General features: G+C 38.5%; 1 protein-coding gene across 1 annotated transcript in view; it reads left to right on the plus strand.

Moving 5' to 3' along the window:
* Positions 1 to 4998: 4998 nt before the first annotated feature.
* Col1a2 (collagen type I alpha 2 chain) overlaps positions 4999 to 25704 on the plus strand; it is a 36611-nt gene continuing 15905 nt past the window's right edge. Inside the window, exons 1-30 of the mRNA XM_045160265.1 lie at positions 4999 to 5193; positions 7929 to 7939; positions 8842 to 8856; positions 9466 to 9501; positions 10594 to 10686; positions 12044 to 12097; positions 14942 to 14986; positions 15178 to 15231; positions 15323 to 15376; positions 15664 to 15717; positions 16098 to 16151; positions 16659 to 16712; positions 18313 to 18357; positions 18638 to 18691; positions 18791 to 18835; positions 19200 to 19253; positions 19750 to 19848; positions 19959 to 20003; positions 20118 to 20216; positions 20621 to 20674; positions 20792 to 20899; positions 21249 to 21302; positions 21408 to 21506; positions 22421 to 22474; positions 22908 to 23006; positions 23398 to 23451; positions 23931 to 23984; positions 24121 to 24174; positions 24439 to 24492; positions 25424 to 25468. Coding sequence (XP_045016200.1) covers positions 5124 to 5193; positions 7929 to 7939; positions 8842 to 8856; positions 9466 to 9501; positions 10594 to 10686; positions 12044 to 12097; positions 14942 to 14986; positions 15178 to 15231; positions 15323 to 15376; positions 15664 to 15717; positions 16098 to 16151; positions 16659 to 16712; positions 18313 to 18357; positions 18638 to 18691; positions 18791 to 18835; positions 19200 to 19253; positions 19750 to 19848; positions 19959 to 20003; positions 20118 to 20216; positions 20621 to 20674; positions 20792 to 20899; positions 21249 to 21302; positions 21408 to 21506; positions 22421 to 22474; positions 22908 to 23006; positions 23398 to 23451; positions 23931 to 23984; positions 24121 to 24174; positions 24439 to 24492; positions 25424 to 25468 — 1764 coding nt within the window. The 5' untranslated portion in view covers positions 4999 to 5123. The remainder of the gene's footprint in view (positions 5194 to 7928; positions 7940 to 8841; positions 8857 to 9465; positions 9502 to 10593; positions 10687 to 12043; positions 12098 to 14941; positions 14987 to 15177; positions 15232 to 15322; positions 15377 to 15663; positions 15718 to 16097; positions 16152 to 16658; positions 16713 to 18312; positions 18358 to 18637; positions 18692 to 18790; positions 18836 to 19199; positions 19254 to 19749; positions 19849 to 19958; positions 20004 to 20117; positions 20217 to 20620; positions 20675 to 20791; positions 20900 to 21248; positions 21303 to 21407; positions 21507 to 22420; positions 22475 to 22907; positions 23007 to 23397; positions 23452 to 23930; positions 23985 to 24120; positions 24175 to 24438; positions 24493 to 25423; positions 25469 to 25704) is intronic.

A 25704-nucleotide genomic window follows, 5' to 3' on the forward strand; every position in this document is an offset into this window, starting at 1 on the left:
TACCTCTGCATCCCAATTTTTCTCCTGGTAAAAGTGAAAGTATAAAACATGCTACATGGAGATCTATCTACTCAGTGATTGTTAGTGGTGTGCTATAATTTATTTAAAGTTTCTGCCACTGTACTTTGCACAAAATGTAATAGGTAGTTGTGATGTCATGTTACCTGAGTAGAAATTATCCTCACACATACAAAATCTCAAAGGTCACAATCAAATTTTAAACTTAACCTCAACCAATGTGATCACTCAATGTCAGCCACCTGAATGCTTTTTCTTCTCTCCATTCCTAATGGGTAGGAGCTCTTCAGGCTTTTTCCTGGCTTTCATTATTTTTCTGCTTCTGTATACCCATAACCTGGGGGAGGGCCTCAACATGACATGAAGAGTTGGATGGATTCCCTTATCCATAAATCAAGACCAAATGCAAACCATGTGGCCCAGACCTACATAGAGCTATGAGACCTATCCACTCAAATAGTCCATAGCCACCGAAATCTGTCTAGAAGCTGACTGCTTTGTCTTTCCCTCACTCACCCCAAGCCACATTCTCACATTTTCCCAATTCAATGGACATTCCACCCTTTCTTCCCCTCAGTTTCCATAATCAAAAATAAAAGTGGTTCTAAGATATTGCTGCAGCTCAGCAATTCCTTTCAAGTTCTACTACAATACTCTGATTCAGACATCTCTGGATGTCTCAGAATTATTTCTAACTGATGTCCCACATATACTGTGCTCTCTTACTCATCTCTCCAGAGTGAAGCCAATGTCCTTGTTTTTAAAGCATTTTCTGATATAGCATACTTTCCTCCCTTAAAAATCACCAAAAATACTCCCAAAGCAGATAAGAAAATACACATGACAAAATACAGCTTAAAAGGTTCATTTTTAATCTGGTCTCCACTAAACCCATTATTCTTTTCTTTAGCTCCATCCTCTTTCTTTTTCCTTTGCCCTCTTAATGACATGAGGTCAAAATGTTTTTCATGACTCATACTGCAAAATTACTAGAGCTTCTGTGTCCAGACCACTCTCGCTCTTCTTTTTATTTTAGTCAGTATCTCACTATATATTCCAGGCTGGCCTTGACCTCAAGATTCTTCTACCTCAGCCTTAACAGGTGTGTACCAACATGCTGGATCTCCCTGCTATTTTTTAAATCTTCATACACACAACTCAAACAAGATTTTACAGCCTTCAAATAGCCATCCTTGATTCAAAAACATGAATATAAATTAGCTGCCACCTTTTAGTCCTCTCCTAAATGTTTGCTGCACTCTTCTCTGTCTTCTAGTGGACTGTAAGTCCCCTGAGGGTAATGATCATGCCATTGTCTTTCACCATTATTTACCTGCCAACTAGTACAATGCCTATCATAATCCTGGATCCTGCATGAGTAAATATATACTTATGGTTCCAATTAAATACTCAGTGGAAACTGAATATTTTACTTTGGTATGTCCAAGAGCAGGAATCTCTCTTTAAACAAATAATAGAAGTCAAGTCAGACTTCCCCAGTTTCCACCTTAATTATCTGTGAATGTTTTCTTGGCATTTGACTCACAACTCAATGAGAGTTAAAGCAAGATAGTGTCAGATCACTGCTTTTCACTGAGGGTATCCTCTAAGTATACCCTCAAAAATGTTAAGAGAGATGTCCATCAGAGGTATAACTTTGATCAAAGAAAAGAATAGGGGTAGAAGACAGCATAGTCTTGGAATCTTCTGCACCCTTTATAAGTCAGACTGTCATGAGTTCCCTTGGTATACTAAAATTTGTGACCCATGTTGAGATGGGTGCATTGTTGAAAGCTGACTGGAGCCTTTCTCTCATGGGAATGATATAGGACTATTAACTTGGGGCTTTGTTGTCCAGCAATAAAGTTGTAGAAGTCTTTTATCAGCTCTACTTCCCTTCCTCCATCCCTCCATGTGCACACCAAACCACAACCCCATTCCCTCCTCCTTCCACTCACTCGATTTCTGCTCCTTCCCTCCTCCCTTCTCACATACCATTAGGCCAGGACCCTCAATTCAAACTTTGCCTCAGCTCTCTGACTGCCTCAGCCCCACCCCCACAAAAGTCTTATTGTTTGGAGGAGATTATATATATATATATGTGTATATCTTTCCCAGATCAAAAACTGCTCCATGAAAATAAAAGTCTACAACTATCTTCCACAATAAATGATTATTGAGAGAGAGAAAGACTATCAACATTCTTCACAAAAGTTGGCTGTAATTGAAAAGAGTAAGGAAGAGAAGGGGATAGTAAGAAAGAGAAAGAGAGAGAGAAAGGAAAGGAAAGAAAAAAGAAAGAGGGAGGACAGAGGGAAGGAGGGAGGAAGAAAGGTTGGAAGGAAGGGTGGGAGGGAGGAAGGAAAGGAAGAAAGGAAGGTCCCATTCTGCTTTCTCCACTTTCATTCTGCCTAAATCCAGGGCTTCCCACCCAAAGCTGAGACCTGCCTGCTTCAAATCCTGCCACATCGGCAGGGAGGGAGCCCAGAGCATTTGCTATTTGCATCAGTCTTCAGGAATGCTTTTCAAATTATCACTTCACTCTTCTGCCCTTAGCGGAGATTGTTATGTATGTGCACTTGAACTGCTCCTTCTCTAATTCTTAAAAATTAGCTGAAAGATTTCTTTCCTTTTTTCTTTTATGGGCTTGCAAAGACTTGAGACTTTTTTTGTTTTTGTTTTGAAAAGTCCTCATGCAGTCTCAGCTAGTATCTCAGATAGTTGCTGCATTTCCAATATTTTGGCTAACTTGACCCAGGAGAATTCCCAGGTGACAAGTGAAGCCCCTGAATGGCATTTGGAAGATTCCTTTCATAAATCTACATCTTGCCTATCTGAATCATTATGTTCAGTCTTAATCTTTGATCAACAAGTGCACAAATAATGCTCTGTAGAAGCAAGTAAACATTCTGACAAAAATGATAACTTGTGATAACTTTAATGCAGAAAAAACATTGGCTTTTTACTTTTCCATTTTCTCTAATAAAAATGAGTTCTGCTTTTAAAGTTTGGGGTTAATTTTGTAACATAAATAATTTGGAAAAAGTAAAAAAAAAAAAAAAAATGTCCTTAGGATACACAGTTCAAGTTGAAGTCCCTTGTTGCTAGAACCTATGAGACTTCAGACACTGCTTCCTAGTCAAGAACAAAGATGATTGTGACGTCCTGCTTATACACACCTGCTTAGGCTAATCAGACAGCCTTTCCATCCTAACCCATCTCCCAATTGACTGCTGTTTTGGTTACTCTTTTCTATTAATTTCTCTTTCTTTATTTTAGGTTTAGGAACAGCAAGCAGTTTAGCAATCCCCATTCCCTTTGGTTTATAGCAGTTGCAGATGGAGTTAAGTTACTTGGCCAGAAATTGTTCCTCACAACAAAGCAAGAAAGGGGATGGGAAAAAGAAAGATAAAAGATTCCCAAGAAACTCATTTGTTTTTGTTTCTTTGGTTTGGTGGAGACAAAAATGATCTAAAGATGCTCCTTTTGTGATAACTTCTGGGACAGACTGACATTCTGATGCCTCATTAGGGATGTTTGTCGGACAGAGAAGAAGCCTGGCACTTGAGCTTTCCACGCCTTGGAGACTGGAATGGCATCCAAAGAAACTTTCCAAAAGAGCACTCAGTGTGTCCCTGTCTTGATGCTCAGGAGCCAGGGTCTCCCACTCCAGTGCTTCGGGGTCAAAAATCCCATCTTCTCCCTCGTTGGAAGTAGAGAACTGGGCAGAGAAAAGGAAAGAGAGAGGTTGGATGCAAAGAGAGTTAACACGCACTTTGGAGGGGTCTGCTTAGGGCGTTAAGGAGAAAGCTTGTGCATTCCCTTCACACAAAATAAAAAAGAAGGAGGAGGAGGAGGTTGTCTGAATCTAGAGCTAGATGTTTTCTCCTTAACAGGAACAGGGGTGAGGATGGAAGCAGAGAGGTGCAGGGAAGGGCTATTAGAGGGGTCAGTGCATGGACAGCAAAGTCAAGAGGAGGGGAAAGGGGCTCACTGCGATGTTGTCTTGGCCGAGACTGAGAGGACTGGCAAAGTCAGACTTTTCTGAAGGCTGCAAATAGGTAGGGCAGGGGCAGTTCTCTCCTGCCACCTCACAAGAGACTGAGAGGTAAGCCAGGAGGTCAAAATACTTCCCACGTGGCTTGATCTAGACTAGAGGGCCAAGTTTGTCCTGATGCTGAAAGTGACAGCACAAGCACCCAGCCAACAGTAGACGAGAGAGAGAGAGAGAGAGAGAGAGAGAGAGAGAGAGAGAGAGAGAGAGAAGGAGAGAGAAGGAGAGAGAAAGAGGAATGAGGGAGGAAGGGAGAGAGAGAGAACAAGAACTGAAAAAAGCGAGGGCAGAGGCTTCTAGGCTAAGAAAAGCTGAGGGGGGCGGGGGTCAGGGTGGCGTCGACCCTGGAGGGCGGCCGCGAGCGGTGCCGCGCTGTCGGTCTCCGCTCCCTCCTCCCCAGTCCCCTGCAAGCGCGGCTAGTCCCCTCCGTCCTGCAAGTGGCCTGCAGGACACAAGGTGAGGCAGGACTGGACAGCTCCTGCTTTGATCACTGGCCACCTGATCCTTCAACACCTGTCCCACCGCCCCTTGGAGATCCGCAAACTGCCCACGTCGATGTCTGTGAAGGGCTCGACGTGTCCAAAAAGTGTTTCCAAACTTGGAAAGGGCGGGAAGGGCGGTGGGGGTGGATGGGGAGGGCGGAGGTATGCAGACAGCGAGTCAGAGTTTCCCCTCGAAAGCCTCAAAAGTGTCCACGTCCTCAAAAAGAATGGAACCAATTTAAGAAGCCAGCCCCGTGGCACGTCCCTCCCCCCTTCATCGCTCCCGCCTCTGCGCCCCCGCAGTCTCCTCCCCGCGTGGCGTCCCGGGCCCCAGGCCCCAGCCCTCCCATTGGTGGAGACGCTTTTGGAGGCACCCTCCAGCCAGGGGAACTTTTGCCATATAAATAGGGCAGATCCGGGCTTTATTATTTTAGCATCAAGGCGGCAGGAGGTTTCGGCTAAGTTGGAGGGACTGGCCACGACTGCATGCCGGTGCCTGCCAGGTGATAACCGCCTCCGGTGACCCAAGGGCCTGCGACACAAGGAGTCTGCATGTCTAAGTGGTAGACATGCTCAGCTTTGTGGATACGCGGACTCTGTTGCTGCTTGCAGTAACTTCGTGCCTAGCAACATGCCAATGTAAGTGCCTTCCGCTTGTTTGGGGAGAGGGGCCAGAGATGTTAGATAGGTGGGCACCCATGGTGCCAGAAAGGAAAACCTCGCCCTTAATTCCACATACAGCTTTCTGGGAAGGTTCTCTCAGGAGTGAGGAACAACGAAGGGCTTACTTTGAGAAACAAGACAAGCGCTTTGAAAAAAAAAAAAAAAAAAAAAAAGGAAAAAAAAACATGAAAACACAGAAGGTTTAACTGTGGGCAAAAGTTAGGGAAGTTTTTCTCTTAAAGTGAAACAGTTAATCAGGAACCTCAGGTTGGTGAGGCTCGGGGGGCGGGGGGTGTAAGGGGATCTTTGTGCCTAAGGATGGATGAGACAGTCACAGCTGACACTGAAGGACGTCAAGGGCCCCCACCCTGCAGGCCCCATAACCGTGCTCCCACCCACCTTGTAAAACTTGAGGCCTGGTTTAGAGAGCGCTTTAACTCAGCAATACAAAACTCGCCCCCTCTTCACACTTCTGGACTTCGGGGTAGGTCTGGGTGATACTGACGGTCATGGTGATGAAAAGGCGCCCCCTGGAGGAAAGAAAATGAAAGCCAAAGGGACCAGGCCTTGAGCTAATGGGATCCCCAGATAAGGAAAACACAGTCCTGTGGATTGATGGAGATTTGTAGTTGGAATCATTCCCAGTAGCTGGTCTGTGCATCCTGAGAAGAGTGCTATTTGGAAGGCTACTTTTACTTTTGAGAAGGAAAATAAGATTCTCAATTCATTGTTTGCTCATGGAAATGGTAACTTCTAACTAAAATCAGATCTGCATTTAGTTGATTACCCCTCAACATATTCTCAATGACAACCAGACACTAATGGGGGAGCAGGGAAGAAACGACTGGGAGATATCAACCTGAAACTAGTTCCTCCCAAAGGTTTGTCACTGGTTTACCATGTGACCTGGTGGGAACCAACTGAGCCTTATTTCAAATGGGAGCAGGAAATTAAATGAACTGACTCCAAGGCCACTTTCCATTTCTAGGTTTTTTAGGACCAGACCTCAATGCCAAGATAGAATGAAGAAAATCTGTCGGTTTTCATCTTGAAAATGGCTGCCTACTTACTAGACAAAGATGTTGGCTTGATGGGGAATGAAGGGTGCCTGGCCTGGCCGGCCACACCCAGCACTTCAAAACCTCGCCCCACCCACATGCCACGGTGTCCAGCGCTGAGTAGTTGCTAGGCTGTGCGCCCTTCACCCACTTTAGTACACACTTCGAAGATACTAGGAGCACTTGTACTGAATCCACCATCCCACGTTAGCTTACATGAATTCAGAGAATAGAAGAGTTGACATCTACAGAAAAGATTGCTAACAGACAAAAGGATATGTGAAGTTTAAGAAACATTACCAAACATGCTCTTCAAAGTGCCTCACATCTAAGCAATTAAAAGGCAAATCTCCAATATCGTAAAGAACTTCTGTTGATCAGATCAGGCATTAATTATTCTCCCTGCCGATGGGCACCTTAAACCAAACCTATCATTTTTCTACTTTAACAGCAATTTTCATCAACTGCTCTTAAATGTCAGTGCTAGATGTGGTCCACCTTCATGAACTGTCTGTTGCAGCAGATGTCCTCACTCCAAATGACACTTCTTGGCCAAGTAATGAAAGTAATTTTAGGGGTGATTCAACCTATTGCAAGCTTGGCCACACTGGTATCCCACATTAATCCATAATTATTACACTATAAAAAAAGAATTTCAAAGGACTTTATAGTAATTATGACAGAGAATATGGCTTTATTTTTTCCATTATTTTTCAAGATCTTATTCTACAGTTTTCCATTTGTACAGAGAAAACCTTTCTCAGGGACAAAAGTGATACATGTTAATAAAATGACTTTACCTAATTTAAATTTTTTATTTATTTATTTGAGAGTGACAGACACAGAGAGAAAGACAGATAGAGGGAGAGAGAGAGAATGGGCGTGCCAGGGCTTCCAGCCTCTGCAAACGAACTCCAGACGCATGCGCCCCCTTGTGCATCTGGCTAACGTGGGACCTGGGGAACCGAGCCTCGAACCAGGGTCCTTAGGCTTCACAGGCAAGCGCTTAACCGCTAAGCCATCTCTCCAGCCCAACTTTACCTAATTTAAATGAACTAATTTAAAGCAAAAAATCAGATGTCTGAATTAATCCACTTTTACAGTTACAGTTACTGTACCAGTTAGATTTTTGGTAAAAGAGCATTGAGAATGGTAAAAACTCAGTAAAGTACTAAGTAACTTTAATATTCTTTTAAAAAATATACCCCAGGTAATACACTTTCCTAAATTTTACTTGTTTAGATTCTTGAGTATTAAAGATGATCTAAATCATAAATCATTTCCTCACCAATCTACTGGCCTTATCTCATAGTAGTTCAATTTCCAACAAAATTGTGAAGCGTTAGAAATATCTCCCAGACAAAATAATATTTCACAGCATTTATAAAATGGTAAATAATTAGCCATTTAATTCAAAATATACTTACATATTAACACTGTAAACAAGTGATCCTACTGATCTCTGTTATCTTTTTGACCTGCATAACTTTCAAGGCATTAGAATATTCTTAGTGAGAAAAGAATGAATCTTTTAGTCAGCTAACTCTATTTTATAAACAATTGTAAACAGATGTTTCTATTTTTCAGTTACTTTTAACAATGAATGAAATGATGCTAACCATTACCTTTTACTTTCCCCTTTCTCTTATACAGCTTTACAAGAGGTAAGTAAAAGTAATTTTAGAAACTTTAAACTTCAATTTTCCCTTACAGTTTTACTTATTTATTTGAGAGAGAGAGAGACAGACAGAAAGAGGCAGAGAAAGAGAGAGAGAGATAGGGAATGAATGTGTGCTCTGGGTCCTCCAGCCACTGCAAATGACCTCAAGACCCATGCACCACCTTGTGTATCTGGCTTATGTGGATCCTGGAGATTCAAACCTGGGTCCTTTGGCTTTGCAGGCAGGCAGCTTAACTACTAAGCCATCTCTCTAGGCCTCATACGTCAATTTTCTTAACCACAATACTGGCTTTCTGGGGCTAGGGAAGGTGTCCTAAGTGGTTTTCCAAGAAAATTGTGATGGGTGATGGTAGGCCAATCCTTTCTGGCTACCATAATAAGTACCCACCCCATTTTCCAAAATGGGTGGTGCTAAGTCAGGCCAGCTTCATAAAATATTCATAAGAAATAGAGAATAAGTGAGCCAGTGAAAGTTTGGGCTTTAGGGTCACATACAATGAAACACAAATTTCACTGAGCTGGAGAATTTTATATCTCCCTTGGACTCACTTGCAAATGTATTATGAACAAATTCTAAGTTCAGGAGTTTAACTTGCAATCTAATTACAGATAAGTATATACTTTTGGTTTTGACATATTTTATTTGACTTTATTGGTAAAATTTTACACTATATTTTGAAGGATTATATTAAGAGATAGTAAATGGGTAATATGATTTAGTGTATAGATATGTTTGTATATGATATCAAAATAAAAACATGGCTATAATATATATATATATATATATATATATATATATATATATATATATATATGCATGCATCTATGTATATTCAAATGTATATTATATATATTCTCATAATAATCTTTTCTTTCCATTTCTAGGGAATTCTAACAAAGGTAAGATTCTAATACTTCTCCATAAACATTTAAAATTGCCAGAGATAATTTTAATTAAATAAGATTTAAACTAAATCATAGGAGGACAATAACTTATGGGGATTTGCCAAAGGAATTTGTCTTAACTAAACCATAAAATAAAGTATCTTTGATATTTGAGGAAACAAACTTTTGTTGTCTCCCGGAATCATCTCTGATTATATTTATACTATACAAATTGGTGATTTTCAAACTAAAAGGAGCTTGTTTTTTTTTATTTCAGAGTGCAGTGTAGATTATGATAATTATAGGCAGGAAAGTTCATTTTATCATTTGACGATATATAGGTTGTGAAAGATGTAACAAATGGTCATTGTATTTATAGTAATTCTCATACTAAAAATACTATATACAATATTGGTTTAATTAATAGAAACCATTGTAGACTCGATTTTGAAAATTTTACATATAATTGTAATAAAAGCCACATTACATTGTACCAGTCTTGTTTAGCTACTACTAATATTATAGGTAGATAAGTCTTAACAGGTAGCTATCTTTAAAGATGGCTTGCTTGTTTCCTGGAAAATACTTTAACATTTATTACTGTCATGTATATCTTCTTTGTAGGGCCCCACTGGAGATAGAGGACCACGTGGAGAAAGGGTATGTGAATTCTGAACTATTGAAGGGCTTTGATTCTTAACTACATAGTAGGAACCACAGAAGACTGACAATTCATAATAATATTATATATCCAGGCAATTGCACCACTTTTTAAAAAGAAAATGCCATATAGAAAAGGTGAATGGGCATTATTAAATATAATCAATGTTCTTTTTCAGCCAAGATTATCCCTCTGAAAAAGAAACAGTATTACAGACAGCCAATTCTTTGCATGGTATATCTATCTTTGTTTTTATTTGACCTGTCCAATGCATACATTATGGAAATACATCTCCTGCATCCACTGAGTCCTCTTTATAGTATGTTTCACTTCTTTTGAAATAAAATCTCTTATGTTACTGGAGAAATCAGTGAAATAAGAGTTATGTTTCTCCATCTAAACTCATACTTGTACAAGCCAGGATGATACTTTATTTGTGGCATGCTTAGATCTCCTTGCTATGCCCATTTGACATTTATAACTACTTGATTTGAATTATATGGTACATTTTCCAGTATATAAGCACCCATATTTTGAATCTCTCATGAAGTCTTAACTATTTAATTATTTAGAGGTGGAATTATATCAGTTAATTATTTGAACAACTTAAATAGTGTTAGTTCAAAATTTTCTATCCTATGATAAAATTACCTTATCACTTAATCTCCTATTCACTCATTACAGGCCAAAACAATTGAATTTATTCATCAAAGTCAGAAACTGTCAACATATATAGTACATCATCATGTACTATAATGAATATAAGGTTCAGAGAATCATATGCTTTCACTATAATTCTAAGCTTAATTTTAATCCTGGAGCTCCATTATGAATTAATAGGCAATGGCTACCTTGTCTTCACTGCCCTGTGTTATTGTTATATGTCAGTTACTAAAGGTTCTTTTTTTAAACCCATGTTATAAGTGGATGTCAGTCAATAATATATGTGCCATATTCAGTTTTCACTCTTCACTTACATTGAGACATCTGATCTTACCACATGTATTCTTTCTTGGGTTGCCTTTTCACATCCTGTGTGGGTTTCTGCGGGGCCTGTGTAGCACTGTGTTAATTAACTTCATATAAAACAGGGTCCACCAGGTCCGCCAGGCAGAGATGGTAAAGATGGTCTCAACGGCCCTCCTGGTCCACCTGGCCCTCCTGGCCCCCCTGGTCTTGGCGGGGTAAGATATCTTAAATATTAACTTTTATCTGATTTTACTGTCTTATGCCACTATTGGGAAAGGCTTATTATGGAATTGACTTCCAGCAGTTAAGTTCTATTTGGAAACTAGTATATTTTATTTAGCTTCATTTAAGATTCTGCTTTACCTGTCTTCTTTGTGAGGCCTTGTCAATTACAAGATGGCTCTTTTGTTCATGGAAGGTAGCTGTCATTCCCATTATTTAATTTGGGGATTTAATATCTTTTATTAGTAAGGCACAAATAAGAGGTGTTGCATTATTAAAGAGTTTGATTCGATTGAATTACATACATGAAATCCCTGATCTTAGGCAATTTCATAAATATCCTATCTTTTTTATTCTCCTTGGCCTGAAGTCTGCTGAACCAACATTCAAAGCAGTTTTAAGTTTAATTTGCTCAAAACTAATTTGAGAAAAGTACATTTCCCTTTTTCATTAGTATCTTCTTTGAGCTTTGTATCTTTGACAATGGTACGAGTGCCAAATGGCCTCACTGCAGGAAAGAAAACATATTTGCTTGATTGGTTAACACTATGACTCAGAACCCTGATTCTAATACTTGCCTGTATGCCAGTAAAATAAGACCTTTCTCCCCCAAAGATCTTATTATGATTGCTTATCTACCGAGTGCATTAAAAAGCACCTTCTTTAATAGAGCTACCACTCTAAGAGAGATCTTTAACAGTAAAGTTATTACTGTGAACTATTTTTTAAAAGTTTAATCTTCCAAGGGGCATTTTAATTTTCCTCTGAACTTGAAAACTCTTTATATCCTTTCTGAAACTACAGCAAGAAAGAAAAGGTGTCTTAGTCATTGTGTGGAGTTCTGATGGGCAAGGGCAACCTGGGAAGAGCAGCCCTGTCTTCTCCACCTCTGCTGCATTTGGGGGAAGAGGGGCTCTCAAGGCCTCTGAAAATTGGGAAAGCTGCCCTTTATTGAAGTAAGCAAGGTAGAGAGTGGGGGCAGATTCACAGATCTAACAAGGTGGGTGGCAAGTCTCAAAAGTAAGAGAGAGGGCCTGGAGAAATGGCTTAGCAGTTACAGACATTTGCTTGCCAATCCTGAAGGCCAGGTTCGAGTCTCCAGTACCCATGTAAAACCAGATATACAATGTGAAAAAAAAGAGAAGGAAACTCCTCATTTCAAGCTAGGAGTGGACTATACTTTAAAACTATTTCTCCTAGTGTTTTATGAATTTTTAGTTCAAGACTGAATTGCAAATGAATATTAAAGACACTAATCTCTGTTAAATAGCACCGGAAGAATATAAGCAGAATGGGAAAATTACATATGACTAATAAATATATGTACATATATTTTTTTGTACCCTCTAGAATTTTGCTGCTCAGTATGATGGGAAAGGAGTTTCACTTGGCCCTGGGCCAATGGTATGTTTATCTTTTTATCTTAAAAATGTGGAGAATTTATTTTGTTTTACAATGTTACTTATTTAGCTATATAGGTTAACACTCAGTACTTAGAGGAAATAAAAACAACTCTTCTTTCTGTATGTAAATATATCAGAACCTAAACCTGGTTATGGATTTCAATTTTCTCCACAAACATATCTCATTAAGATAGGTCAGACATTTATGTCAAGAAATGATCATTTGAAATAGCAACCATAACTTAGGTAAATCAATTTCATTCAAAATAGTACTGCTAATTAATATTTTATTCTTTAACAGTTCTTAGAATGTGAAACAGCACTTAGAAACATTGAATTATCTATTAAGTTCCCTGAACTTGTTGGAAAGAATCAGCAAATTCTATCTAGTCCAGCCCCTGAGGAGTTTAAGCCATTTTCCAAAGGTCGTGTAGATAGCTAATGACAGAACAAACCAACAAACAAGATGGCTGATGTTAGACAATATCATGTCTCATATATCTGCTTGTTGAATAGAATATGCCCTTAGTAACAAATATTTTCCAGGTGCCTCCATCAGGTTCTAGCTACGTTGTACACTTGGAGAAAGACAGAAAAGGAAAATACAGATTCTAACTCTCCCTCAAAGACGAAATACTTTTTCTCCAGTTTGATAAAAATTCCTTTTTAAGTGTATTTATTAAAAATAAATATGGAAGAGAATAACTCAAATTTATCATTTACTTCACTCAATATCAATATCCAGGAACATATCCTACCATTTGCATAGCAATTTATAAGAAAAAAACTCCATGTGCATAACCTAATAGCCTAGCTAACAAATGAAGTCTTTACCAAATGTTATTGAAATGTAGTAGATGAAAAAAAAATGGATATGATCATGCAAAATGTATACTAGTTTACATAAAAAAGAATTAAAATATACTAGAAGTAAAAACATTGGATTTATTAAGTACAACAGAACTTAACACAAACACACACACACACACAAATTTGGTAATTCTAATTACTTTTTTTCCAAAGACATTTATCTGCCCAGAGTTAACACAGTCATTAAAATACAAATGTTACCTGGTCTGTGCCTTCAACACTCTATCTTCAATAGATGTTCTACTGAAGCTAATGGTCCGCAAAAACTAAAACATTATAAGGGCAAGATAATATTTTCTGTAAATTAAAACTCTCACTTATGAAATAATGTAGCTTTAATTGATGATTTTCAATTTCTAGACTTTTTATGGTAATTTAAAATGCTCATATCTGAAATGAAAAATTGGAACACCTCTTTTGGCTTTTTTTATATATTGAATATTTGAAATTAGCTGTTTCAGTTCTCAAGAAGAAGCAATGATGGGGTGCAAAGTAAAACATAAGCAAATGTCATTTTTAAGAGTTTCTGATGATCTGGGGAAATTAATGTGGATTTCAGATTCCCCAGTCTTTAGCATCTCTCTCTCTCTCTCTTTCTCTTTCTCTCAGTTATTAAGCAGAATATTTTACTTTTAAATATCAGTGAAATATTATTTAAACTTGCACATCTGTACACATGCACAGACATATGTAATCAACAAATATGTGTTTCCCAAATAGAGAAGACAGGCAGCAATGAAGTATTAAAATAATTTTCTATGTTAGAAAATCAATAACTATAAAACCCCACAGGGCCTGTTTCTGATTTAATGAGTAATTATAGTTCATCTCACAGCCTCTACAAAGTAAAATACTATTTATGTAAATGAAATTGTTGCAAATAAATGGAAAATGAATAAATATAATTAAAAATTCATGATGTCAAAGAAAATTATTTCTAATGATTATTTTAAAAATATTTTCCTGAGACTAAACAGTTTATTTTAATGTTGAAACAATTTCTAAGACCAAATAATTCTTAAAATTAAAATGATGCCCATTTGAAATAAAATGTGTAGTGTTTCACATGCGTATTAATACAGGGGATAGGCTTAAATGCAGGGTTCTAAGGGTTGATGAGTTATAAACAAATTATTCAAGACATGTGCATGAAGTCTTTCCAGCATTTTGAGGTACTGATCCTACAGATACACTTATGTAGGCATTGACTACTGCAGAAAGGAATTGAGAATGTACATTTGGTCACAAACTCATACCCTCTGTTTTACCTCACTTTTGTGTTATAAAATAAAAAACAAAGAGAAAATCTACTGTTAATTGGAATTCATCTGATAGACTCCTCTGATAAGCTGTTTCAATATTTTATATTTCCTTCACCCTTCATTACATTTATTTTTGTTTGACATTTTCATCAGTCACCAACAGCTTTAAAAGAGCTCTCAGGTTATAACAAACCTCCCTTTAATCATTAGGAAGGACTTTTAATCTTTTTCAATTTATGTCTCTGTGGCAATAAAAATATCAATTTCTTAGCTAAATATGACATGGGGGAGGTGACATATGATATAGGGAACAGATCAAATGTCCATGTCCTGTCAGCGGTAGAGAAAGCAATTGTGTGTTCTGTACTTGTGCAAAGACCAATTGCAATCTTTAGTTGCCCAATGGTGCCCAATCTTGAGGAACCTAGGAAAACCCATATAATTCTCATTTCATTCTGCAGATTTGGTTGGTGGAAAGGGAAAGGCAAAAACAAAGAAAATAGCAAAAGACACTTGCCTTTTCAAATGCTACCTTGGAAATGATGAATCTCTAAAATAAAAGTAGGATAGTTTTGTTCATCTATCCATTGTAAAATGTGGGTGGCACAGTATACTGTCTTATCAAAATCCAATTTATCCAACCTAATTTATGTAACCCCAACCAAAGCCATGGGAAAAGTTGTCAGTGCTAACCATATCTTTCCACCTTACAGGGTTTAATGGGACCCCGAGGCCCTCCTGGTGCTGCTGGAGCCCCTGTAAGTACCAAAAATTTATAATCTTTTTATGTGAAAAGAGGAAGAATTAATAAGTAAGGTGATGGGATCAGGATATAACTCAATAGCAGAACACTTGCCTAGCATGGGCAAGGACCTGAGCTTGAGCCCAGCACTGCAAAAAATAGAAATAAAAGGTTGAAATGAGAATTGTTTTATCATTCCGTTCTTAGGGCCCTCAAGGTTTCCAAGGACCTGCTGGTGAGCCTGGTGAACCTGGTCAGACGGTGAGAACATCTTCTCTCTTCATGACAGGTGTCTTTTGTGGGAGGTTTATAAATGCAGCCTTAACCACAGTATGGTCTTGCAATCCCTTAGGGTCCTGCTGGTGCTCGTGGTCCGCCTGGTGCTCCTGGCAAGGCTGGTGAGGATGTAAGTGTTTGTTCTCAAGCACTTCCAAATTTAAATGCTTCTGCTTCAATGAGAATTTCTAGATCCAATATGCCTGACGTGACTCTCCCCATCTGGAAAGTATTATTTTTAATGAAATATTAATTAATTTGCTTGTACTTGGGGAAATATAATTGCTAATTAAACATGTATTTGGGTCCACATTTTTATGTGTGCCTTTCTCTTCTATTGTGAAAACCAAGATGCCCCCTACTTTTATCTAACAGTTTTTCAAGTGAAGGTTGATTCCATGATGCTTTCGTGTTTAGGGTAACCCTGGAAAGCCTGGACGACCTGGTGAGAGAGGAGTTGTCGGACCACAGGTGAGAATATCTATGACAGTATATAATCTAGCAAAAATATAAGTGAACATGCATCCATGATGACACAGATATCATTCATGCTTATAATGCTGACTAAAGGCATCCCACCAATGAAAGACTGTAGGGAAAAATGCATATATTTTATTTGTGCAAATAATGGAAGTGACAGTGTGAATACAAGCAGCTTACTTGTGCTTTCTGTAAATATTACTATCTTCATTGCACACATCAGAGCAATTAGTCTGTGGCTTGGTGCTTAAAAACATATCAGCTTTTATGACAAACTTGTGTTTTGATGAGAACTACTTAATAAAGAAGAAATAATTGTCTTGTTTAGTTATATTAAAACCTTATTCATCTTCTTCTGTATTTCTCTCAAGGGTGCTCGTGGTTTCCCTGGCACTCCAGGACTTCCTGGCTTCAAAGGCGTGCGGGTGAGTCATTCATTACACAGAATAGTGAAAATGCTGACTATTACTCTTTTGTTGTTGCTGTTGTTGTTTGGAAAGAACTTAGATGTATTTAAATTCCTGGGTGACACATCCTGACCCTCACATTCATGGAGTTGGCCAAATGGGAGGGAGAAAGAACAAGATTATTGGAAAGTAAAGTGGGGCACATTTTTTATTAAGAGAAATTATAGAATATGCATTGTTTGGGTTTTTTTTTTCTGACCACTTGACAATCGTCAGATCATGAGAATCGGCAGTGATGTGAGGGAGCATCTAGTCTGATATCCTTCTCTTCTCAAGTACAAGAAGGTGAGATGGCTTACCTGGAGCAGGAAGGCCAGTTCACCTGGCATGTGTGAGAAGGACCTCTATTCCCTGTTAGCAGCCAAGGATCTACCCAGGAGATAAAGCCATTACAAAGACAGAAGGTTTTGATTGGACCACACATTGTCTTGAAACAGCATTTTAACAGTAACCATTGCTTTTCAGGGACACAGTGGTATGGATGGATTGAAGGGACAAGCTGGTGCCCCAGGTGTGAAGGTAAATACTGAGTTAGACAAAAAAAAAAAAAAAATTAACATTCCTCATCACCACCAACAAAAGATATTTTTACTGAAGTGTTCCCACACTTTAGAAAATATCTTGTTTCCTCTTCTATACTTCAAATCTCTAAAGGGTAGGGATTGTGAGATTCTATGACAAAAGTCCAATCACTAATATTTATTTAACTGAATGTCTATTAAACAATCAAGACAGAAATAATCTGCATAGTTTCTTCCTCCCTTTCTTTTCCTCCTCCCATAATTTCAGTCAGTCTCTACAGCCAAAACAAAAGTAAATAAACATATAATCAGATATTAGAACACATTGTGTTATTTTCAACTGTAAATTCTCTTTTGCGATGCACTAATTAGATAGGTACATTCATGTCACAATACACTTTTCAACCTCTTTCCTGTGATTTATCTGTGCACACTCAAAAAATTTTTAATTAGGTAATTAAAGTCTCAGAAGTGTGTTATCTCTTGGCTAGGCTCTTCTCTGACAGCATTTTCAACTATAAAATGTTCTCTTTCCTATTAAGGAGATAATGTGATATTAAAGTGAATACCAACGTAATTACAAATTAATGAGTAACGAATACTAGCGGGACCAGAAATGAACATGAATATGGAGAATCTGTTCTAACTTTCCAGCTGCCACACAAATGGATAAGGTCAAACCCATTCTCCCAAGAGCCTAACATAGCAGCTCAGACTACTAATCACAATATACTTAAATGTTAGAGCTAAAAGAATCTTTTGAGGACTTCCCTCATTTTGCAAATAGGGGAAACTGAGGTTTAGCCAGAGCTAGTGACTTGCACAATGTCATTCATTTGGGGTTAAAAGAAAAAAGCTAAAGAAACCCTTTGCCCACTTATTCCCAAAGAATGTACTTTATGAAAAATCCTAGAAAGTGAGCTGGGGATGTAGCTTAGGGATAGAGCATCTGTTTAGCATGTGCAATTCTTGGGATCAATCCCCACCACTTGCTCACACACGCACACACCCACCCACCCACACACATCCTAAAAACAAGATGTCCTTACACAGGCTCATCAAGCACGCTTCTTTTGTATCTAGATATATTATCGTAAGGGAAAGTTCTACTTCCACTGTAGTATGAAATCACTCTGACACTCCCTACTCTCAGAACAAGGGTATAGCTTGGACATAAATATGACAACTCCACAAAATATTACAATTCTTCAAACCTTGATATGTATTTTATGAGAATGATAACGTTCAGTGTTCAAACAGTTTTAAATGGAGCATAGAGTAAAAATGTTGAAAGAGATGTATTCTTTGTCACCTCTTTTTATGTTATTATTCATCTATGAGTCTAGTCTAAATGTGTTGAACACAAAAAAGAAATTGGAGACAGTGTGCAGTTAAATAACACCTCTTTAGTATCTTGACTTATGGTATGTTTAAATAAAACTCATATTTTAACAATTTGTAAAATTTTGTCTGAAATAATTAAGAAATAATCTGTATGTGGATACTTTTGTCCTGAAATAATAGGGTTAAAACTGTACAATCAGAAAAATAATGGGCACATATAATGAATAGAGATTCAATTTTTCTTCTCCATGTAGGGTGAACCTGGTGCCCCTGGTGAAAATGGAACTCCAGGTCAAGCAGTAAGTATTGATTTCCATATTGATAATCTAAGTGTGTACAATCTGCATGCTGAAACTTCTGGAAATGTTTTTGCTAATTGCGTTTCTCTCAGCATTACAATCTTTGATATTTTTTTCTAATCACTTTCTGCATATTTAATTGAAACCTTTTACCTGGTGTTAGAGCATGACTTTTCTTTTTAATGGATTTATGCATGTGTTATAAATTGAACAAAGCAAATGCTGCCTGTACTTTTAAGGTTAATATTCTAGATTTTATGGAAAGCATTTCTGCTTCTAGGGAGCTCGTGGACTTCCTGGTGAGAGAGGACGTGTTGGTGCTCCTGGCCCAGCTGTAAGTGGCCCATTTTTGTCCTCTTTTTATGCTCTTACAGCATCTTGCAAAGGCAACAGTTGCCTTTTTACCTGACTTTTGCCTTTGTATCCTCCATAGGGTGCTCGTGGCAGTGATGGCAGTGTTGGTCCTGTGGGTCCTGCTGTAAGTTCTAGCAATGGGAAGTTAGGAAGAGTTGCAAGGACAGGGTGGGAGCTATCTTCTTCACTAATCTCCTATGATATCACATATTTTGAACACTTTTCTATATGTTCTATGAAGTTTTTGAAATTTCCACTTGTAAGTAGCTGTGTGATTTATAAATACCTGGGAAAATTAATTATAAAATCTACCTTCATTACACTTTGAATGTCTTTCCTTGATAGGCACTAATGCTAATAACTAGCTGTCCACTTGTGCTTCACAAATATCAAATCAGATCAAAGCCCTCTGAGCCACCTCAATTTCCTGCTGTTGTTTTCTTAATTTACTTAAAAGAAATTACTTACGTCCTCTGCTTTGATTCCAGGGTCCCATTGGGTCTGCTGGCCCGCCTGGCTTCCCTGGTGCACCTGGTCCCAAGGTAAAAACATTGATCATCATTCGAACTTCCTTGATAAACGTTTTACTCTGATGTGAAAGATCAAAACCATCCACAGAGAGAGATAATTATAGAACAATTACCTACATCGATTTCTCCCTTCAAAATGGATATTGAACAACCAGATTTTTCACTCCCAATTTGAAATAGATCTCTCTGTACTTGAGCCCTATGAACATAGGTAGAAATGGCAACATGGAAACTAATTCCATGATACCCCTGTGAGATATGCTTCCCAAGCTAGTCTTCATGATGGAAAACCAGCCTCAATCATCCACAGAGACAGAAGCTGACTGAAAGTACTGATCAGCTCAAATAGCAAAAGCTAGACTAGAAAAATAAGGAAGCTGACTGACCTCAAATCTTGTGGGAACAAACCAGATTAATCTAAGTGACAATCTGAAGACATTCTCTAAAACTTGGTGTCTGAGTAACATTATTTGCTGGTTCATTCCTCTGTGTTCTTTTCTGCTTTTAGGGTGAACTTGGACCTGTTGGTAACCCTGGTGCTTCTGGTCCTGCTGGTCCCCGTGGTGAAGTGGGACTTCCAGGTGTCTCTGGCCCTGTTGGACCTCCTGTAAGTAGTCGTTGTTATTAGCCCCAATTAGGTGGAGAATAAAGGTGGGCTTTAAGAAGGCTAAAAATATTCCAACTAATTGAGGCCCTTCCCTTTCCTTTCCTTTGTAGGGAAATCCTGGAGCAAATGGTCTCACTGGTTCCAAGGGTGCTGCTGTGAGTATGCCTGGGTCCTCCCTATATGCTGTTATGGGTGGATTTAGAAGCATGTAGTGAGCACAGCCTCTGTTCCTCACTGTCTTGTGATGAACCTGCTTTGTTTTTCCACAGGGCCTTCCAGGCGTTGCTGGGGCTCCTGGTCTCCCTGGACCCCGTGGTATTCCTGGTCCTGTGGGTGCTGCTGGTGCCTCTGGCCCTAGAGGACTTGTTGTGAGTGGTCACTGCTAAGACTGTCTGCATCCGGGAGTACTGGCTGTACCAGCATTTCTCAGTATCTTGATTTCTTAGTTGTGTTTTTCCTGCTTTCCTTCATGTTATTTGTTGTTTACATGTCTCATAGAAATGCATGCAGACATATGGATGCTTCCTCAGCCTCACATGCAGGCAGACACACTCCTTCTGCTTAGAATCATATTCAAGGATGGATGAGGGAAATTCTATAATCTATGTCTCATGTTCCTACCACTACCATTTCTCTAGGCACAATTTTTGAGAGAATATGAGGGTTTTGTTTGTTTGTTGTACCTTAACTCATAATTATCCTAAGAGGTTTGTCTGCAAAAGAGTTTTGACAAATGTTTGTCATTTGACCCCTGCTTTGTTTTGTATCCTAGGGTGAGCCTGGCCCAGCTGGCTCCAAAGGAGAGACCGGTAACAAGGGTGAGCCTGTAAGTAGTTATAATGATATTGTTGTCTACACATTCTTACAATCCAGTTTTAGTCACTGGATACATTATAAAACTTATTTTCTACTCTTCTTTCTTGTTCTTCTTATTGTTAAACAGGGTTCTGCTGGGCCCCAAGGTCCTCCTGGCCCCAGTGGAGAAGAAGGAAAGAGAGGCTCGCCTGGCGAACCTGGATCTGCTGGCCCTGTGGGGCCTGCTGGACTGAGAGTAAGTTCAGAATACTGAAGACATACTAGAGGTCTATGATGACATCCCTTCTTGGGGAATCAGTCAAAAAGAGTGAATTTTCTAGATGAAAGAAGACTCTACTTTCCACCTGTTTTGTTAAATCAGTGGCTGTAAATTTTATACGTCATTAAATTGGTCTGGAAACAGTGTTGACCTACTTTTGTAGTATGCTCATCTAAGCATTCCCTTGGCATTTGGGTGAAGCATTTTGGCTTGGTATATTCCTATATCTCCCCCTTAGGAGGCTCACACTCTGTATTAATTAACTCTGCCTTACAGATTCAAGGGTTTTCTCTAATTCCCTCTTGTTTCCTATCCTTTCCTGCAGGGCAGTCCTGGCTCTCGTGGTCTTCCTGGAGCTGATGGTAGAGCTGGTGTCATGGTAAGCTCTTCTTCTCTTATTTCCTGGAAAATAGATTGATACTTCTGCTGCTTGGTGTGTCCTTAGTCTTAGTCCCATCCTAACTCACTCCTTTCTTTTTAACAGGGTCCCCCTGGAAGTCGTGGTTCAAGTGGCCCTGCTGGAGCCCGAGGCCCTAATGGAGATCCTGGTCGCCCAGGAGAACCTGGCCTCATGGGACCCAGAGTAAGTTTCTGATCAATTCTCAGCAAATTTTATCTGACACTGCTTCCTTCTTGAAAAGGCTGCTTCATACTGACAATAACAATAAAAAACATCTAAAGCAAATTTGGTAGTAGATTTGCTGATAGTTGCCTGTTTAATTTAACTGTATCAAAGTCCCATACATATTTTTATCTATTTACCTAGTTCATAAATCTGCTATTTATTGCTTGATACAGTGGCTGTGGTTTTTGTGAAAAAACAGATTTATTTTAATATATCCAAATTAGTTTAGTTCTCTTATCAGCACGAATCTTTTATCTTAATTTGTGAGTTTTATATAAGGTGTTCATGAAATATATTAGGGCTATACATTATTAGTTTATTAGATTCATAAGTGAAATCATTTTTTCCAGCAGCCACAAAGTGTTGTAATGTATTCAGCATCACACTAGCTATACATAAATGCCCTTTAGAACTGTAGATACTTTAATCCATAGCAATACAGTAATTTTTTTGCTACATTATCTCTTATGGGTGAATATCAACTGTAATTGCACCATAAACAAGTAATAGAGATACCAAATATAGCAATAAAAACCCACTTTGGAAATTGCTTACTAAAAGTATTAGTTTTTTCCCTGTGAGGTAAATAGCATTATATGTTTTGCCCAAATAGCATGTTGCTTAACGGTTTCTTGTCATTATCTGTAAATGGATCAGTTGCACTAGAATTCAATAAAAAAGACACAAAAAGATGGAAGAAAAATTTCAGAGTTCTTTTCACACCTTCTAGCTAGTGGCTAATATCCCTAATGATTTACCATAAGCAACAAACAAGAATTGAGGAAATAGGGCTTTGTGAAGTTTCAATTAATTTGAGCCTTGAGTATGTGAGTTAAAGTGCTAGCATGAAAGTATCCTCATTTATTTTATAGGGTCTTCCTGGTTCCCCTGGAAGTGTCGGCCCATCTGGTAAAGAAGGTCCTGTAGTAAGTATTGCTCATTTTCCATTATGTTTTCAAGGACACTTATGGCACCCTTATCAAGCCTATTCTGTGGCTTATTTATACATGAACACATTGAAAATAAATATCAGCCACCTACATCATCTGGGAATACACGATAATAGACTATAATTATGGAACCCAAATGAACACAGAGACGGGAAAACCATGGCTAGGGAAATTGAAGCTGGTGACAAGGTTGGGGAAAGGGAAGGGCGGAGGGAAATTGCACACATATGAGATTGAACCAGTGTCTTTGTACTGACATCTTACTGAGAAAAAAGAAATGGATTCATAATTTATTGACACTTTATACAAGAAGTGCTATGCATTTATAAAACTGTTGTGTTTCATCCCATGACTATGTTGGACTCTTGAGACTGGAAGACCGTGTATAAACTTTAAACTCTACTTTCAGGGCCTCCCTGGTATTGATGGCAGACCTGGCCCTATTGGCCCAGCTGGAACAAGAGGCGAGGCTGGCAATATTGGATTCCCTGGACCCAAAGGCCCCACTGTAAGAACCACCATGACTTCCTTCCCTCTGCACTTGCTTACTACACCTCACCCAAACTTGAATATTTTTCCCCTGCTTGTGAGTCCAGTTCACCTCAAGGCAGGTCCTTTCAATTCGGGACAACTGCAGGCCACTGATTACATTAGAGCTTTACCTCCAGTGTGTCCTGGCACACTGCTGGAAACCATCACCTGAGTCAGTTTCTCCCACAGACACAGGCACCTTCATAGTGCATACAGAGCCACATGATACTAGATAATAAATTCAAAGAGGAACAATTTCAAAAAACACAAAAACATAAGAAAAATCGACATTTAAAAATTGTCCTGGAAAATTAGATACCAGATGTGTAAAATTGCCTTTTGTTTTCTTTTTGGTTTTTATTTTATAGGGTGACCCTGGCAAAAATGGTGATAAAGGACATCCTGGTCTTGCTGGTGCTCGGGTAGGTGCTAACTTCTTTACAATTTTGTTGGTTTAGGAATCACCAAAGAAGCATGCATTAGATATCATTCTACATCATTTTTCCAAGGTGGCATCTTCTAAGATTCTTTTACAAACATTATAAAATGTCCTTGCCTTTTTAAAAAACTACACAGATAAAGCAATGAGCTCTAACAAATCAAATGTATATTGAGTCAAAGATACAGATGCATCTGATCTTTTGTTTGCCTCATAACTAAGAGATTATGATTATGTAATAGAAATCTTTGCCTTTTCCAATCTGCCACCAATTTGTGGGGTTCCTTTGAAACATATCAAAAATTAACAGGTAGAATTTAGGATCTGGTAAAACTCAAGATGAGTCTAATCCATGCCAAGTTGACAAATTTGTCTTAAAGAATTAACTTTCAAGCACTTTAAAGTATCTTCAACTGCCTATGTGTGTGTGTAACCACGAGTCTTTCTGTTAAACATTTTTAGGGTGCTCCAGGTCCTGATGGGAATAATGGTGCTCAGGGACCTCCTGGACCCCAGGTGAGCCTTTTCCCCACTTCTGTGCCTTTCTCAACTAGAGTAACCACCCCTCCCCAACAGCCATCTCAATTTAATCTCCAAATGTTAGACCATAAATGGAACAGATTTGATACTTGTTCTGTCTTGCTGCTTTCAGGGTGTCCAAGGTGGCAAAGGTGACCAGGGTCCTGCTGGCCCTCCAGGCTTCCAGGTGAGTCAACAAACACACAGTCCTGACTTCTGCTATACTGTACACCTCCAATTCATTGGGTCCTCCCCCTCCATCACCACCACACAGACCTTTGCATTAGAACTGAAAGCACAGGGTATATTTTTAAAGCAAATTTTGCAGAATGTTTACATATAATATAATAGTATACATGTTGATATGATGCTGGTTCCTTCTTAGGTTCAATTATTAGAATATCCCATGAGTATAACCATAAGATTGAGATTTGTATGTCTCTTTACTTAGGGTCTGCCTGGCCCCTCGGGTACCACTGGTGAAGTTGGCAAACCAGGAGAAAGGGTGAGTAAACAGATAGATAATAAATGCATCTAAATTGAGAATTTCCTTGTACTCAACTCCCTACTGTCATGCAATTACAATATGTAAAACAAAATTTCCTATTTCACACAGTAATGATAGTGTTCTACCTTGTTGGCATTGAAGGAGAGAATGAGACAACTGACTTAGTTTAGTTCAAATTACCTTGTTTTATGCATTGAATGAAACATCACATTATGAAAGCAAAACCTATCAATGAATATTTCATGTAATAGCCTTAATTTTTGTTTTGTTCTTGATCATGTTAAAATACAAATTATTTCCTTTTCCATACTGAAAACATAAATGCACTGATTTTCCATTAAACCAGACCCTGAAAAATTGCTTTTAATGTTTTTCTTGGCATTCAGACATGACACTGCTCTCCACAATCAGAGCATGAGTTCTGAGTCATTTTCTCTAATTGTGATGAATGTGCCTCAATTTAGTCACATTCTGTGGCCTAGTCTCCTTTGTCAACAGTGGGGCACATTAAAGAGACAGCTGGTCAGTAATAAAAGAGATACACTTGGGTATACCATTAACTAGGGAATGTATAGAATATGATAATGTTTATTAAGAAGGCAGTCTGCTATATAGCTAAAATGGGCAATGTCTGATAATGATTGTTAACATTTGTCATATGATCAAGGAAAAAGCCTGCTTTGTCACTTCTTAAAAAACATTAAGCTAAATAATGGGAAATGAATTTTCTGATACCAGGTTTTAGCATAGGCATGTCTTGATATCAACGGAATTTTCATTTTGCAGCTTGCCATAGAGAGCTGAAGGTTCTATTATACTTATTAGCCTATTTGCTGAAGTGTTGACATGGGTAGAATCATGCAGGTTTATTTCAGTCCTTCAGAAGATTATATATATAATGGTGTATTTTCTGTCATGTTTGACCTAGGGTATCCCTGGTGAATTTGGCCTCCCTGGTCCTGCTGGTCCTAGAGTAAGTTTTACTTAACTATTTTTAAACTTTCATTTTATTTGAGAAAGAGAGAGAAAGATGCAGGTGGAGAGAGAGAAAAAAAAATGGGCATATCAGGGCCTTTAGCAGCTGAAAATGAACTCCAGATGCATGTGCCACTTTGTGTATCTGGCATATGTGGGTTCTGGAGAATTGAATCCTTTGGCTTTACAGGCAAGCACCTTGAACACTAAGCCATCTCTCCACCCCCAACTTAA

The sequence above is a fragment of the Jaculus jaculus genome, chromosome 10 (assembly GCF_020740685.1).
Source record: "Jaculus jaculus isolate mJacJac1 chromosome 10, mJacJac1.mat.Y.cur, whole genome shotgun sequence".
NCBI classification, from domain to species: domain Eukaryota; kingdom Metazoa; phylum Chordata; class Mammalia; order Rodentia; family Dipodidae; genus Jaculus; species Jaculus jaculus.